The following is a 16,580-nucleotide window of genomic DNA, read 5'->3' on the forward strand; positions in this document are numbered from 1 at the left end:
TATCACATAAAAATGCAGTCGACATGCCAGCAACAGCCCAAAGGAAGCGAGAGGAAGCAAAGCTGTGTCCACCTATGAAAGGCACTTCAGGTGATAACTTTGATCCACAGGAAAAGGTAAGGGAACAAGGAATGTTATGTAAGGGAGGGAATATAACAAAAGCTATAAATATATACTTGCTCTCCTTTGTGACAGCTTCTTTAGAAGACTGAAATATGTAAAAAATGATATGCAATGATAATTACAGCCACCTGTTCTTGGTGGTAACACTGATAAATGTCATGTGCGTAACCATGATAACACAGAGGCAGGAATGCGATATGGGACATTTCTGTGTCTCACTGGAGCTAAGTTACCTTCAACCTGAAGCTAATTCTGGTGAGTTAGTATGTATATGGTAAGCCCCAGAGCATCCGCGAAGGCTATAACAAAAATATATAGGTATAGTGGAAAAATCACCAAGAAATTAATATGCTGTGTTAGAAGATGTTAGAAAACAGGGGCACCTTGGTGGCTCAGTCAGTTGAGCATCCAACATCGGCTAGGGTCACGATCATGTTCTGTGAGTTTGAGCCCTGCATTGGGCTCTCTGCTGCCAGCACAGACCCTCTGTCCCCCTCGCTCCCTGCCCCTCCCCCACTAGCATTCTATCTCTCAAAAATAAACATTTAAAATAATAATAATAATAATAATAATAATGTTGGGTAAAACAGCCTGGAAAAAGATGAACAAGGAAATAGCAAACTTTAACAACCCACTATAAACCAACAATACCTAAAAGCCATCTGTAGCGCTCCCTACCAAACAGAACAATATATATTATTCTCAAGTACACATAGAACCTTCTCCAGGACAGACCATATAGAAGGCCATAAAGCAAACTTCACTAAACTTAAAAGGACAGGGGCGCCTGGGTGGCTCCAGTCAGTTGAGCGTCCAACTTTGGCTCAGGTCATGATCTCACAGTTAACGAGTACAAGCCTCGCGTTGGGCTCTGTACTGATGGCTCAGGGCCTGGAGCTTGCTTTGGATTCTGTGTCTCCCTCTCTCTCTGCCCCTCCCCCGCTCATGCTCTGTCTCTCTCTGTCTCAAAAATAAACATTAAAAAAAAACCTTAAAAGGACAGAAATAATGACACGTACATTCTCTGATAATGAGGATATGAAATTAGAAATACATTACAGAAAGGCTTTGGAAAATTAACAAAAAAATTAAACAAAATCCCCTAAATAATCAATAAGCCAAAGAATAAATCACAGGAAAAATTAGAAAATGCTTTGCGATAAAAGGAAACGAAAGCTCAAAGTACCAAATGTGTGGGGTGCAGTTAAAGCAGCACTTAGAGAAAAATGTACAGTTTCAAATAACTATATTAAAAAATTAAGAAAGATGGGGCGCCTGGGTGGCGCAGTCGGTTAAGCATCTGACTTCAGCCAGGTCACGATCTCGCGGTCCGTGAGTTCGAGCCCCGCGTCGGGCTCTGGGCTGATGGCTCGGAGCCTGGAGCCTGTTTCCGATTCTGTGTCTCCCTCTCTCTCTGCCCCTCCCCCGTTCATGCTCTGTCTCTCTCTGCCCCCCCAAAAAAAAAAAAAAAATTAAGAAAGATCAGAAAACAATAACCTAGTCTACTATCTAAGACACCAGAAGGGCAAACTAAGCTTAAGAAGAAGAAAGGAAACAATTAAGATCAGAGTGGAATTTAATGAGCTAGAGAAAAGGAAAGGAACAGAGAAAAATCAATGCAACAAAAAAGCTAGTCCTTTGAAATAATCAGCAAAACTGACAAACCTTTAGTTAAATTAATCAAGTTAAAAAGACTCCTAGTTACTAGAATCAGAAAGGAAAGATGAGGCATTACTACCAACCTTAAAAAACAGAAAGGATTACAGAATAATACTATGAACGATTGTATTCCAATATATTATATACATCAGATGAAGTGGACATATTCCTAGAAAGACAAAAACTACCCAAACTGACTCAGGAATACAAAAACTATATAAATAGACCTATAGTAAGTAAAGAGATCAAATTCAGATGCATCATTTAAAAATTACTGGTAAAGAAAATGCCAGACCCAGATGACTTCACTAGTGAATTCTAACAAATATTGAAAGAAAAACTAATACCGAATCTTTAAAAATCCTTTAAAAACTAGAAAGGAAGGAACACTTGTGAGCAACAACAACAAAAGCTATAGACAACTGTCTACGATGAACATGGACACAAAAATGCTCCACAAAACACTAACGAATTAAATATGGCAACGTAGAGAAAAAAGAACCACGAGCAAGTGAGATCTATCCCGGGGCTGCAAGATTGGCTTCACATCTGAAAATCAGCTAATGTGACACATAACATGATTATCTGAATTGTTACAGAGAAAGCATTTGACAAAATCCAACATTTTTTTATGATACAAACATTCAACAAATACCAATAGGAATTGAAGAAAAGTTTCTCAATTGATAAAGGGTGCTAAGGAAAACCCACAACAAGCATGATACTTAACAATGAAAACCTGGGGCATTCCTCCTAAGTGAATGTGTACAGTCTCACATCTATTCAACATTGTACTAGACCAAGAAAAGGAAATAAAAAGCATCCATATTGGAAATGAAGAGTAAAACTGTATTTATAAATGGCATGATGTGTATGTAGAACTATCTAAGGAATTCACTGAATACTATTAGAAATAATCAGTAAGTTCAGCATGATTCCAAGACACAAGTTCAACGCACAAAAAATAAATCGTATTTCTACACACTTGCAATGAACAATCCAAAACATGAAATTAAGAAAACAACTACATTTACAGTAACATCAAAATAGTTACTTAGGATTATATTTAACAAAATAAGTGTAAAACCTAGGATTTGTGACTAGAAAACATTGTTAAAAGATAATTAAAGAAGATTTAAGTAAATAAACATATCAGGTTCACAGACAGGAAGACTCGACCTTGTTAACGTGGCAATACTCCTCAAAATGATCTACAGATTCAGCACAATCCTTCTTAGAATCCCTGCTGACTTCTTTGTAGAAATTACAAGCTGATTCCAACATTCATAGGGACCTGGACCATGCAATGGACCTAGACCAGCCAAACACTCTTGAAAAGGAGGAACAAAATTGGAGGGCTAACACTTCCCGATTTCAAAACTTACTACGAAGCAACAGTAATCAACACAGTGTGGTATCAGGATCAACATATACATCAATGAAATAGAATTGAGAGTCCAGAAATAAACCTGTAGGTCTGTGGTCAACTAATTTTTTGACAATGTTGCCCAAACCATTCAATGGAAAGAGTAATCTTTCCACAAACGTTGCTGGCAGAACTGGATAGTGCACCCAAAAGAAAGAATATGGAACTCTACCTCCCACACAGTTATAAAAAATTTAACTCAAAATTGTGAATAAAATAAAAGGACATGCATGTTTATAGCAGCATTATCTCCAACAGCCAAATTATAGAGGCAGTGCAAGTGTCCAACGACTGACGAACGGATAAAGATGGGGTATGTATGTATACGTACAAAATGGAGTATTACTCAGCCGTAAAAAAGAATGAAATGTTGCCATCTGCAACAACACGGATAGATCTAAGGAGCATTATGCTATGCAACATAGACCAGGCAAAGAAAATATCGTATGATTTCACTCGTGTGTGGAATTAAAAAAACAAAACAGAATAAATGAACAAAATGCCAAAAGAATCGAGAGACAACCCAAAAACCAGACTCTTAGCTATAGTTAACAAAGTAATCGTTACCAGAGGGGAGGTGATTTGAGGGGTGGGGGAAATACATGACGGGGGTTAAGAGCACAATTCTCTTGATGGACACTAAGGTATGGAGCCGCTGACTCAACACCTGGAAATAACATAGCACTGTATGTTAACTACACTGGCACTTTTTAAAAATGGATCAAATACCTAAATGGAAATGTTCAAAACTCTTAGAATCATACAAGGTGTAAGTTTTCATGGTCTCTGACTTCACAGCAGATACTTAGGACACCAAAAGCATGGAAAAACAAAAGAAAAGGTAAATTGGGCTTTATTCAAATTAAAAACATCTGTGCCTCAAAGGATGTTATCAAGAAAGGACACGGCAAACCGTATATCGGAAAATATAATAATATTTGCACATCCAACACCTGATAAGGGATTTGTATGTAGTATACAGAACTCCCCCGAGTCGATAATAAAAAGACAAGCCATATTTTGAAATGGGCAAAGGATGTGAATAGACATTTCTTCACAGAAGATACACGAATGTCCCATCAGCACATGGAAATAGGTTCGAAATCAGGAGTCATCAGGGAAGCAGAGATCAAAATCACCACGAGATTCTACTTACTTCACACTCATTGGGACGGGAAATAAAAAGTAACGGTGAAGCCGTTGGGGAAACTGGTACCCTCGTTCACTGACAAGAATGTAAAATGGTGCAGCCAGTTTGTAAAATAGCGTGATGGTTCCTTAAATGGCGAGGCACAGAGTCAATATATGACCCAGCAGCTTTGCTCCAAGGTACGTATCCCCCCCAAATAAAAAGATGTGTCCCACAAAAACTCTGTTTACAGCAATATTATGCCTAACAGACCAAAGGCGGCACCAACCCATCACCGATGGATGCAACTGATGGCACAGCCCATCAACAATGGACAAAGCACACACATCATTTGTCCACACGAGGGCACGGAGGAGCCCTGATAACATGGAAGAACCATAAAATCGTCCGGCAAGTGAACGCTGCCAGTCACGAAAGACCACACGCTATACAATTCCATTTATGCGTCAATACCGGGCAAATTTACAGAGACAGAACACAGTCTGGCGGGGGCTTAGGGGTGGTTGCACAGAAGGGGGACAGGTAAAGGCACAGGGCTTTTCCCTGAGATGATGAAAATGTTCCGAAATGAACCGTGGAGACGGTGGCACGTATCCGTGCACACACCTTAAATGGGTGGGTTGTAGCACAGGTGAAGGAAACCCTAATGAAGCTGTCAAGAGCCAAGAGGCAGGCCACCATCTAAAACATCAGTCACAAAATTCCCGGAGGTGGTGGTAGGTTAAATATCCTCTCCCCTCCCCATGTGCACACCTGGCCACGTAACTCGCCACGGTCCTCCACGCGGGGGTAGTGGGTACGACTACCTTCCTCCCTTTTTCTTTACCAAGTGACTTGGTTTGGCTAAAGGGACGGTGGCAGGTGTGACAAGACCTGACGTATGAATCACACTTGTATGGTTTGGCCTTTCCGTTCTTGCGCCCCCACCCCTCGGACGCGGATCCCAGAAGGAGGGTGACACGCAGCGGAGCAGAGTCCCCCCAGCCCGGGCCACCTGGAAGCCCGCCTCCAGACAGACGCCTGCAGACACGGGAGGATAACGGAGAACCCGAGAAGCCACCGTGGTTTGTGAAGTTCGTTTTGCTCCATTTGTAAAAATGTCTTACTGATGCACAGGGCTCATTGCATTTGTAAAACATCTCTACGCTGTGAAACCAAGAGTGTTGAGGATTCAAGAATTTTCTTTGAATACACACACACACACACACACCCCACTACACAGACACATACAACATACACACCACTAGGCAGAGGCACACACACACACACGTAATACCACACACTCATGCCATACACACACACACACACACACACACACACACACACACCCCACACAAATACAAACACCCACATACATACATACATACACACTACACAAACACGCATATCTATAAACACACATACAGGTGCCCATAGCACACACACAAATTTTAGGCTAACTGAACTCAGTAAATAAACCCTCTCTCAAATCCCGATCTGGAATCATTTAAACCTGAAATACAGTTCTTTTTTAAAACTTAAACAAAAACAAAACCAAAGAAAAATACCAAAAAAATCCCAGCTCACCTTTCCTTGCCCCCAGCCTCTGGCAACCACCAGTTTATTTTCTGTATCCATAACCTGTCTTCCTTCTCCCTCCCTTCTTTTCTTTTTCTTTTTTTCTTTTTCTTTTCTTTTCTTTTTTTCTTTCCTTTCCTTTTTTCTTTTATCTTTTCTTTCTTTCCTTTCCTTTCCTTTCCTTTCCTTTCCTTTCCTTTCCTTTTTTCTTTTCTTTTCTCCTTTCTTTCTCCTTTCCTTTCCTTTCTTTCTTTCTTCCTCTTATTTCTTTTGTTTTCTTTCTCTCTTTCATTCAAGATTCCGTGTATTAGTGAGATCATACAGTTTTTATCTTTCTCTTACTTATTTTACTTATGGTCCACCCATGTTGTCACAAATGATAAGATTTCACTCTTTTTCATGGCTGAGTACTATTCCAGTGTGTGTGTGTGTGCGCGCGCATGCACATGTGCATGTGTGTGGGGGGGAGAGAGAGAGAGAGAGAGAGAGAGAGAACCACATCTTCCTCAGCATCCGCTCCTCTGCCAGTGGCCACGTAGGTTTCCACGTGTTGGCGGCTGTGAACAGGGCTGCAGTCAGCACGGGTGGAGGTACCTTCAAGTTGACAATTTCGTTTCCTTTGGGCGAATACCGGGTAGTGAGATGGCTGGGCCGCAGGCCGAGAGGCCGCACCAGTCTGCGTTCCCACCAACCGTGCACGAGGCCTCCCCTTCCTCGGCCTCCTGGCCGGCACCTGTCGTCTCCTGTTAATGTCAGCCACTCTGACAGGTGTGGAGTGGTGTCTCATCATGGCTTGCATTTCCCCGATGATGAGTGTTTTGAGCATCTTCTCGTGTGTCTGTCGGCCGTCTGGATGTCTTCTTCGGAGAAATATTCTGAAACACGGTTCAGACCTACCAGAAGTCCATTCCCTGGCTGGGCTGAGCTCCGTGCGCCGCGGGGGTATTTGCAATCAGAGTTCACCATCCCCTGTGTACCACCGAGTCTCCGAATGGCACATCGCTGCTGTCCGGCTGGCACGTTACTGGCTGGCAGGCCAGAGAGGCTGCCCGAGGCATCCAGCCGTCCAGACGCGAGGGGGACAGGAACTCACCGCCAAGGCCGCAGCGGCAATTAGGCCTGAATCACACGCCTGGTGGATCTTGCTAATGGAGACAGGGAGTAAAGATAGAGCCCTGGGTCTAAAGGCAGCCAACCAACAGGTGAAGCAGGACGTTTTGAGAGAGAGCAGGCTTCACCCAGCCTGGAGATAGATGGGATCTGAAGGAAAGTCTTTATCAAAAGGCCCGATTACTGTCTTCAGGTCCAGTGGTTCATGACGCTGGGCAGAACCTGAGAGCCACTACAGACTCCTCTGATTTCTCTCCTGAGCCCCAGGGCAGCGAGCTGGATGGACACATGCTTCAGCGCAGGCCCGCTGGGTGCCAGGGGCTTCACTGGTTCACTCGTTCTCTGTTCAACAATTACCTGGAGCGGGCGTCACGTACTAGGCTCTGGCCCCACTACTAGGCACCCGGAGACAAACAAAAAGAAAAGTCCAGTCTCAAGAGAGCTTCCAGTCCACTGGGAAGAGGTTAAAAACAATCAGGTAGACAAATAAACATCATGTTTAATAGGTCAGAGGGTGCGTTAGTCTGTTTAGATTCATGCGTGCATGACAGAAACTCCAAAGCTGCAGGGACATCAGGTTTAAAGTCTGACAGCGGCCAGCTCAGAGTGGATAAGGCAGCCGTCTGGCTCATTCGGTCTCTCTGCTCTGTTCACAGGCCTGTCGCTGAGGCCGCCTCGTGGTCCGAGATGGCTGCTTCGTCTCTAACCATCACGTTTGCATTCAGAGGGAAGAGAGGAAGGGGAACAAAAAACGATGTCACTCCTGCCCCCCCCCCCACCACACACACACAAATCCACACCCTTAAAGCTGCAGACCCTTCTCCTGCTGTATCTCTTTGGTCACCTGCAGCAGTCCTCAGAGCTGGGAAATGCATTATTATTTCCAAGGAAATGGCCGTGTAGCCAGCTAACATCTTATGCTTCTGTGAATGGGCAGACTAGATCCTGGAGACCTCCCCGAAGAGGTGAGGACGGCTCTAAAACACAGAGGGAAAAGGGGCGCCTGGGTGGCTCAGGTTGGGCGTCCGACTTTGGCTCAGGCCATGATCTCGCAGTCTGTGGGTTCAAGCCCCACGTCGGGCTCTGTGCCGACAGCTCGGAGCCTGGAGCCTGCTTCGGATTCTGTCTCTCTCTCTCTCTCTCTCTGTCTCTCTCTGGCCCTCCCCTGCTTGCGTTCTGTCTCTCTGTCTTTCAAAAATGAATAAACGTCAAAAATTTTTTTTTAAACCCGGAAGGAATGAGCGACACGTTGATCTCGGCGTGTAAGGGGGGAAACCAACTTTCAGAGGTGTTAAATACCTTTCTCGAAGTCCCGGGGTGCTGTCACCGGCCTGGCTCCGCACCTCTTCTGTGTCATCCCAGCACACCCACGCCGGCTCGCCCGGGCAGGTGAGGTGAGCCGACACGGCACCAGCGGGGCTCAAGACCACACTCTGAAACTGGCCTGTTCCAGCAGGAACTGTGTGCTGGGCCCAACACCGCACTTGTGGGTCTGAGATTCCCTCCGGTGGTGGTGGGGACGTCACGAGGAAGAAATGGGGGCGATACGCAGAGAGCACACAGCAAGTGACCCACCCTGGGTAAGGGGCACACAGACCCCGCACCGTGGATGAGAGCCTGGGCCATTTATCAACACGATCAGCGCCAAGGGGCTCTGCTTTCCTGCTTTCCTGCTTCCCACCGTGGTGGAGAGCGGCAGGCGGAACCCTGGGAGCCCTTGTGCACGACAAACACCTGCCCAGCCGGCTGCCGGCCCCCAGACGACCAGCACACCCTTTTCAGCCCCCGGCGCTCCCCGAGGTCTCCATTTCTCTAAGCACATCCCCACTCCCATCCCTGATCATCCTCCAGGGCTAATGATAGTGACGGCTCCCCCTCTCTCTAAGCCCCAGAAGAGTTGGTGGCAAAGTCCTGCCTTTGTTCTCGGCCATGCCACCTACACCACACGTCCCGTCACCAGCCGCCCATAGCTCATTTCCATCCCTTTTTTGTTTAGAAAACAAAAACAGCCCCAAAGAGCCCACTTGGGTTCCCGTCTCTTGTTCCTTTCCTTTGTCATCTCATTTTTTTAAGTTTATTTATTTTTGAGAAAGAGAGTGTGAGCAGGGGAGGAGCAGGGGAACGAGGAGAAGGAGGGAGGGAAGAAGGAGGGAAGAACGGAGAGAAAGAGAGAGAGAGAGAGGGAGAGAGAGAGAATCTCAAGCAGGCTCCAGGCTGTCAGCACAGAGCCCAACTCGGGGCTCAATCTCACAAACCAAGAGATCATGACCTGAGCCGAAATCAAGAGTCGGACGCTTAATAGACTGACCCACCCAGGCGCCCCTGTTGCCTCATTCTTTTACCCTGGAATTAAAACTTCCCCAAAGATGGTGTCCATACATACGGCCCACTTTTTGACCTGTACCCCATTGTACCCTGTATCAGAGTCAAGCTGTTCCAAACACGACCCGCATCATCTCTCTCCATCCCTCCTCTGTCAGCAGGAAGGCGCTCACCGTCGAGTAGCTGCTGGGGGGCGACCTGGGAGGGATGCCTCCTCTGCCACGAAACGGACATTCCATCTCCTCCTCACTCCCGCCTGGAAACCTTCCCGTGGCACCTACACAACTTTTGATTTGCGAGTGTTTAGCACGTCTGGCAGGGGTCGTGACTGCTCACCAATGGATTTCAAAACCCTGTCGCTACAGAAACACCCTCTAGCATTTGATTACTCACACCGAGCTGCACCCCAAGCGGCCTCTTCACTAGTCTTAGGACAATTTCCACATCGTGCTGCATCTACACTTAATGTGTGTGTCAGTCTGACCTAGAGCAAGCTCACTGACCGAGGGACCACGCCTCTGCCGTCTCCCGTAAGACATGCATGCGGCCAGCGTGCGTGAACGAGGAGTCAGGATGTGACCTTGAGTGTCCCCAAAAACACTTCCAATTCCCACCTTCGCTGTCTCTGTGTTCTTAACGGAATATATTAGAAAGTGAAAGCAGAGTGTCCCCATTGGGAAAGTGACCGCCCTGGGCGACATCAGCTCGTGATCTGAATTTCCCAGACCAGACGCATCCAACCAAAACGTCCAGCATGAGGACAACTAGGGGCTCGGAAGCCCTTCCCAGGAAGGGCGTCAGAGCATCCGAAGTCCCCCCAGCAGCAGCGTCAGAGGAACATGGATCGTGTTCACGTAACGCGATGCCGGGAAAGCAAGCAGAGTGACGAATGACACGAAGCAGCCTGGGAGCGCACGCTGAGCAGGCGAAAGCCAGACAGCTTCTTTCTCTTCAAAGAGCCATTATTGGCAAAGACAGCTAATTCAGTGGTGAGTAGAAGCGGATGAATTACGTGATGCTTTGAAACAAAGCAAAATGCAGAACAGAATTCAGCAGCCGCACATCATGGCAGAAAGCCTCATATGGGCTCGCATACAGGCCTCCTTCCCCATTTGTGAAAGTGGCATAAACCTATCAAATTACCTACTTCATTTTGAAATGAGCCAGTCTATTATTTGGTGATGTCATCTTAATCTAAGCTTTGACATTCAGGCGATGTTTCCAAGAACTATTAAATCAAAGTTGCCACGCTGAACCATAGGGTGTCAGATAAGGTGATGTGTTAATTTTCAGCTACCCAAGGAGTTGTAGCAGGAGAGCTCAAACATCACTATACTGTTTTCCATTTCTTTGAGGAATATCTTCGAGGGCGCCTGGGTGGCTCAGTCAGTTAAGCATCCAGCTTTGGTTTCAACTAGGGTCCATGATCTCACAGTTTGTGAGATTGAACCCCGAGTCAGGCTCTCTCCTGACAGCCCATAGCCTGCTTGGGATTCTCTCTGCCCCTCCCTTGCTTGTGCTCTCTCTCTCTCTCCACCCCCCCTCTCAATATAAATAAAACTTTTTTAAAAAATCTAGAGACAAATCCTCCGGAGCACTCTCTATATCCTGAATAAAATGAATATATAACATTGACAAGAGCAGCCTTCAGAGTTTACCCCATTATTATTTCTGATTCCTAAAGCTTTCATGTTGGACAACTCAAGAAAATAAAAGTTCTCATAATCTTAAGGATTTTCTTCATTTCTAGAGTTTTGCTTTTGCTTTGTTTTCAATGCATGAACAGCCCCATCCTCCCTCCCCGACAAGAAATTGGTCCGGCGTTCTTCAAACTATCACCTCTGTGCTTCAGAAGCATGATTTGTTTTCCCTCCCCGGGAAGGACCGCTCTGACACTCAGACTTAAACTCTCTGCTGTAGCTGCTCCCAGGGCAGGGGAAAGCAAACAGGTGCAACACGCAGGCGTTACGGGTTCCCTGCAGGTGGGTCATGAACATGCCCACAGCCTGTTGGCTCTCAGGATGTGCTCCAGTTCTGCCATGGAGAGAACCTGGGAATGCGCCCCCAATTCCCTGGGGACGGCGTCTCGGCGCCCACAGAGGCTGCTGTCAACTGGTCCCGGCCATCAGGTGGCCTCCACTCTGCTTCTGCTCTCCTTGGTATGCGCACATGCACACATTCATCCGTGCGTGTGCACACACAATTATGGCTCACACATAAACTTATAAATTTATCTACTCCTTATCATAGGACAGTCCCTCCCGCAATGGGAGCCCCAGAACACAGGCTATTGACCTACCGTCAACTGAGGAAAGAATCCAGTCAGCAGCACGAGAGACTGTAGACAGCCACCCAACATCCACTTCCTTGCGTTCTTCCTTAACAGAAATCTAAGTTGATTGAAGTGGCAAAATGCCCGGCTACATTCTACACTTCTCAGGCTTCCCAGTAACCAGGGCGACTGACAAAACATAAGAGCAGGTGTCCCCTCTCGCCTTTCCCTGCTTCCTTTTGTTGCCTAGAACAAGGGTGTGATGGATGGAGCTGCAGCAGCCATTCTGGGACCAAGAAAACCATAAAGACGTGAGCCACTGAACCAGTGCCAATACCAGGTACTTCCGGACTTTTACTACATATAAAAAATGAATACGCTTAAGTCAGTGGATATGCTTACATCAGTGTGTCTGATGTTCTGTTCCTAACTGAAAGACAGAGCTCATAACTGGTACAGAAGATCAAAGAGATCCGAGAAGAAAAAAAAAAATCCCTGAAGGAAGGTCTCCGAAGGAAAAGAGATCATATGATTGCCAAACAGAAGACAGATTGATAGGCAAATTTCCTTCCCAGAGCCAGAAACACAGGAAGAGAAGGATGATGAACGAATAGTAGTTTGTGAGGCCACTCTGAGGGGCCGGCCAAGGGGCTGACAGACAGGCGGCTTCTCTCATCTCAGAGACCTCGCACTTTACGAGTGGGGTGTCAGGGCCGCGCTGAGAACGGAGGAGGTGAAGAGTGCCCCGGGGAAGGTCAACAGGAGAGCGTTGGCGGTGTAGACACAGGCACACGGCACACGTCCGTGTGGCCCCAGGGACGTGCACCTGAGGGGTGGGGAGGCGGGAGGCTTGCCCTTGGAGCCCGTGGCTCAGGAGTCTCACCGGCTGCACTGGGACCCCAGCTCCGGGTACTGAATGGGGGTGTCGTGAGAACACACACACACACACCACAGAACAAAGGAAACCAGAACGCCCCAGTTCAAATCCCAGCTCCTCCGCTCACCAGCCGGGAACACCCTCAATCTTTCTCTGAGTACGTTTTCTATAGCTGCAAAAGGGGGTGATAACAGTAGCCACCCCAGGGCACTGTCACGAGGAGCTAACTACTTAACGTGCTCGATGCACTTCGAACTGGCGCCTAGCACGCTCTACAGCCTCGATCTCTCCTGACACCGTGACCCACCACGTGACCCAGAGCGCGGGATGATCTAGACCAGGGCTTAGTCCCCTGCGGGGGAGAACAGCCAAAGAAGAGAGACCTCAGTGCGGCACAGGGAGGGGAGTGCTGGGCGCCCAAGACAGCATTCAGGGTGGGACCGCTCCAGGAGGCAGTGCATGTGGGAGACGGGGGCAGGTGTCTCCCCTGCCCTTGGGGTGCAGGGCGAGTTCCCGAGGCCCTGGCCTCCCTTTGGCTCCTCAGCTCCTGGCCTCAGGTACCCCATTGGGCGGACACCTCCCAGCCCGAGCCGACCTGGCGCACCCACCCCTGCATCCCCACCGGGAAACCCCTACGCTCCCGGTCCTAACCCCCACTCAGCTGGTCCCCCCCCCCCCGCCCCCGCCCCAATCCCAAACCCGGCTTATCCCAAGTTACCTCCTCACCCCTCTCCCCAGGGCCTCCCTCACCCCTGCCCTGCCCTCATTCTCTCCTCACTCTTTTCAAATGTCCTCAGTCCCAAATCACAGGTAGGCCCAGACTCCTCCCCTTGGGTCCCCAAGCACCTGCTGGGGGGAGGGGGGGCACCTCTGCGGCGACTCTCACACTCACTGAGGGTAACACGCACCTCCGTGGGCGTGTTCTGGGTTTCCCGATGATCCCTCATGACAACCACCGCAGAAGGGCCTCCCCGAACCCCGTCTCCTCCCGCTCCCCGCCCTCCTCCTGCTCCCCCTGCAGCTCCAAAGTATCAGCTTCTCCGCAGAACGCACGTGGCCTGAGCTAGGCTCCCCTCCATGTGCTGCATGCTCGCCTAGCCTCGCAGCGACCCGTCCCCAGCTGGGGACAGACGCCTGAGGCTGCAGGCGCCCAGCGGCATCTCGCACACTGCGCTGGGCTCTGAGGTAACTGGGCACAACCTGAATCTCTAATCACAGGGCGGAGATCTCAGACCCCGGGGACGAAATCACATGCTGAGTCGGGGACAACAGGGCTGTAAGCCGAGGACTGGTGTCATATCTGCCTCACACACCAGGATCAGCGTGCCCATGGGCTGTGCACAGAGTGGACACAGTCCACAGATGCCCTCCATGCAGCTTTCCTGGCCACAGGGCCTGCGGCTGGCACACAGGCTGGGAGTCCTGGGTCTATGGTGAGATTAACCCTTTACTTTTTATCTCATATTAGGGAAACACAGGTAATCAGTTTATGGGCTACAAGAAAATACCAACGTGACAAATTACGCATTGCAACGTATCAAAGTTTGGTGTTTTGATGAATCGCCCACGAGCCGCTTCTTGCTGTGTGTCATTCCACAGTCCACATTGCTAACAATCCGCCCTCAACCACCTGCCATGTCATCGGAACGGGAACCAGAAGAGAGGGAGCCTGTGCAGCACGGAGGCTAATTCTGCCTTGGCGCGTCCTGGGGCCGGGCTCCGGCAGCCACCTTGAGAGAGGCAGTTTGCGAAGCTCAGACATAAATCACCCGGCAATCAGGCATGGGCTATAAAACTTTATGTAAGCATTCATAAAGGTGAGGGAGTGTGAAAGATTATTTTTCTTTTGATGACACTTATTAAAAATGAGCAGACTGCATATTGAGAACAGTTTCCATCCAGCAGGCTCGGTCTGACCAGCGGCTGACCCTGAGCCTCACGCGGCATTGAGGCTGGCTGTCCCCGCGGTGCCCGACTCTGAGCCACCGGAAAAGGCGTGTTTGCTCCCCAGGCCGGAGAACCAAGCATTCGCTGATATTTTCTCCACGAAATAAAAACACTTCACCTTAATATATACGACTGTTTACTTAGCAAATCTCAGCTTGCAAATTCCAGCTTCAAAAAAAAAAATGAATAAAATAAAAGCAGAAAGAGGTTTATCAACATATTAAAAAATTATTCTGGATCAGATACACCAGATTAGACGGCGAGTTAAGAGGAAATTCGAAACTGTGGAAACAGCTTGGGGGACACTGAATGCAAAAAACCAGGGGACTAGGATGCAAAACTGCTCGTAGGAACTGTCAGCAACATCATGAAGATTCCGCAAAGTCCACGGAGAGGACGAAAATCGACCAAACAACTCTGGTCTCCCGTCCTGAATCCACAGAGGCCTTTCCAACAGCACAGCAGCTGGCAGGTAACACAGGCCCCCCATCCACCCCAGACGGGGGCTACAGGGGTGGACAACCTCTGTATGAAGTATCCTGCACTGGCAAGGACACATTTTCTCCTCTTTTCATCCTGACGGTCACTTTGAGAGTGCCTGTCCTCCCGGAAGAAGCCCGTGAACGTGGTGGGAGGATGGCTGGGCTCCACGTGGGAGCTGTAGCCGCGGCCGGTGGCCCGAAGGCCCCTCATCTCCCCAGGCCCCCGTCTCCTTCCTCTGCGGGAGGGGCTGGACCACTCTGGCTCGAAAGCATCACCGGTTGTGACCGACTCATGCAGTGAACAGATGAGGAGACATACACGTACACACACACGTGCAACATACCTGCTTTTAAGGTGCTGAGGGGAGCCAAGGCACCGGAAGCTGCCGTTGACCATTATGGCCAGTCTCGTGCACAGGGCCTGGCATTCCTCCATGCTGGGGGGGACAGGACGAGAAGGGCATGAGCAAGTGCGTCCTCCAGGCAGCAAACCGTCCAAGCAACACGTAGACAAAAACACTGCTGCTGTTGCTGAATTTTCTACATACCACCTCAAGAAACCCTCAGTGAGCACTTTTAAAATGCGTGTTTTGGGGCGCCAGCGTGACTCAGTCGATTGAGGGTCTGACTTCGGCTCAGGTCATGATCTCACGGTTTGTGAGTTCGAGCCCCATGTCAGGCTCTGTGCTGGCAGCTCGAGCCTCGAGCTTGCTTCGGATTCTTTGTCTCCCTTTCTCTGCTCCTCCCCTCTCAAAAATAAATAAACATTCAGAAAATAAAATAAAATAAAATAAAATAAAATAAAATAAAATAAAATAGATGTTTTATTTAGATAACCAATGACACAATTAACCAAAACTTACCAGTATTTCAAAATCCCAGGAACAATGGTTATTAGGAGAGAAACTGTTGCAATAGTACGAAAATATAAACTAAATCCAAGTGACCTTCACAGAAAATGTGCAAGTTTTATGAAAAAAAAAGCAATAAGATCTACTAATGAACCTAAATGAAATCTTGAATCAATAAAAGGATGTGTCAAGAAAAAGAAAAAAGTGAATATATTTTAGATAAAGGAAATTGTTATAAATGAATATTACTGTGATATAAAAATTATTGCAACATAAAATAGTATTAGTATATGTCAGTATAAATATAAAACATGATAGGTACATGAATATAAATGTAATAAATGAATTTTATATAAAATATATATGTGAATTCTATTTTACTATAATATATAAAATAAAATATAACAAATTACATTGTAATTTGCAGCTATAATTTGGTTTGTGATATTATATAACATTATCTTGGTATAAAATATGTAATAAAGATTTGTAACCTGTAATAGGGTTATTATAATTATATAGAAAATAAAATAAATTATAATAAGGTTATAGTATAATGCCAATCAAAATTATAAAGCATACCTTCAAAATTATTTAGTGAGAGGTAGAAAAACTGTGAACAAGAAGAACGATAAGAGTTGCTCCAGAAGATATTTAACATTTGTTCTAAGGCTCAGATAATTCAAGGAAGGCAACAGGCTTAGGAGTTACAAGGCAGATCATTAGAAGAAGAAAGGCTGTGCAGAACTAAACAGTCATATCTTAAACACATAAGTGGATGGGAACATTCCTTCTAAGCATCAG

General features: G+C 47.2%; 1 protein-coding gene across 1 annotated transcript in view; it reads right to left on the reverse strand.

Moving 5' to 3' along the window:
* ABCA13 (ATP binding cassette subfamily A member 13) overlaps positions 1-16,580 on the reverse strand; it is a 395,455-nt gene that overhangs the window by 12,491 nt on the left and 366,384 nt on the right. The window contains exon 59 of the mRNA XM_086697122.1: positions 15,270-15,362. Coding sequence (XP_086553248.1) covers positions 15,270-15,362 — 93 coding nt within the window. The remainder of the gene's footprint in view (positions 1-15,269; positions 15,363-16,580) is intronic.

The sequence above is a fragment of the Puma concolor genome, chromosome A2 (genome assembly GCF_028749965.1).
Source record: "Puma concolor isolate L17-30 chromosome A2, mPumCon1.1.hap2, whole genome shotgun sequence".
Lineage (NCBI taxonomy): Eukaryota > Metazoa > Chordata > Mammalia > Carnivora > Felidae > Puma > Puma concolor.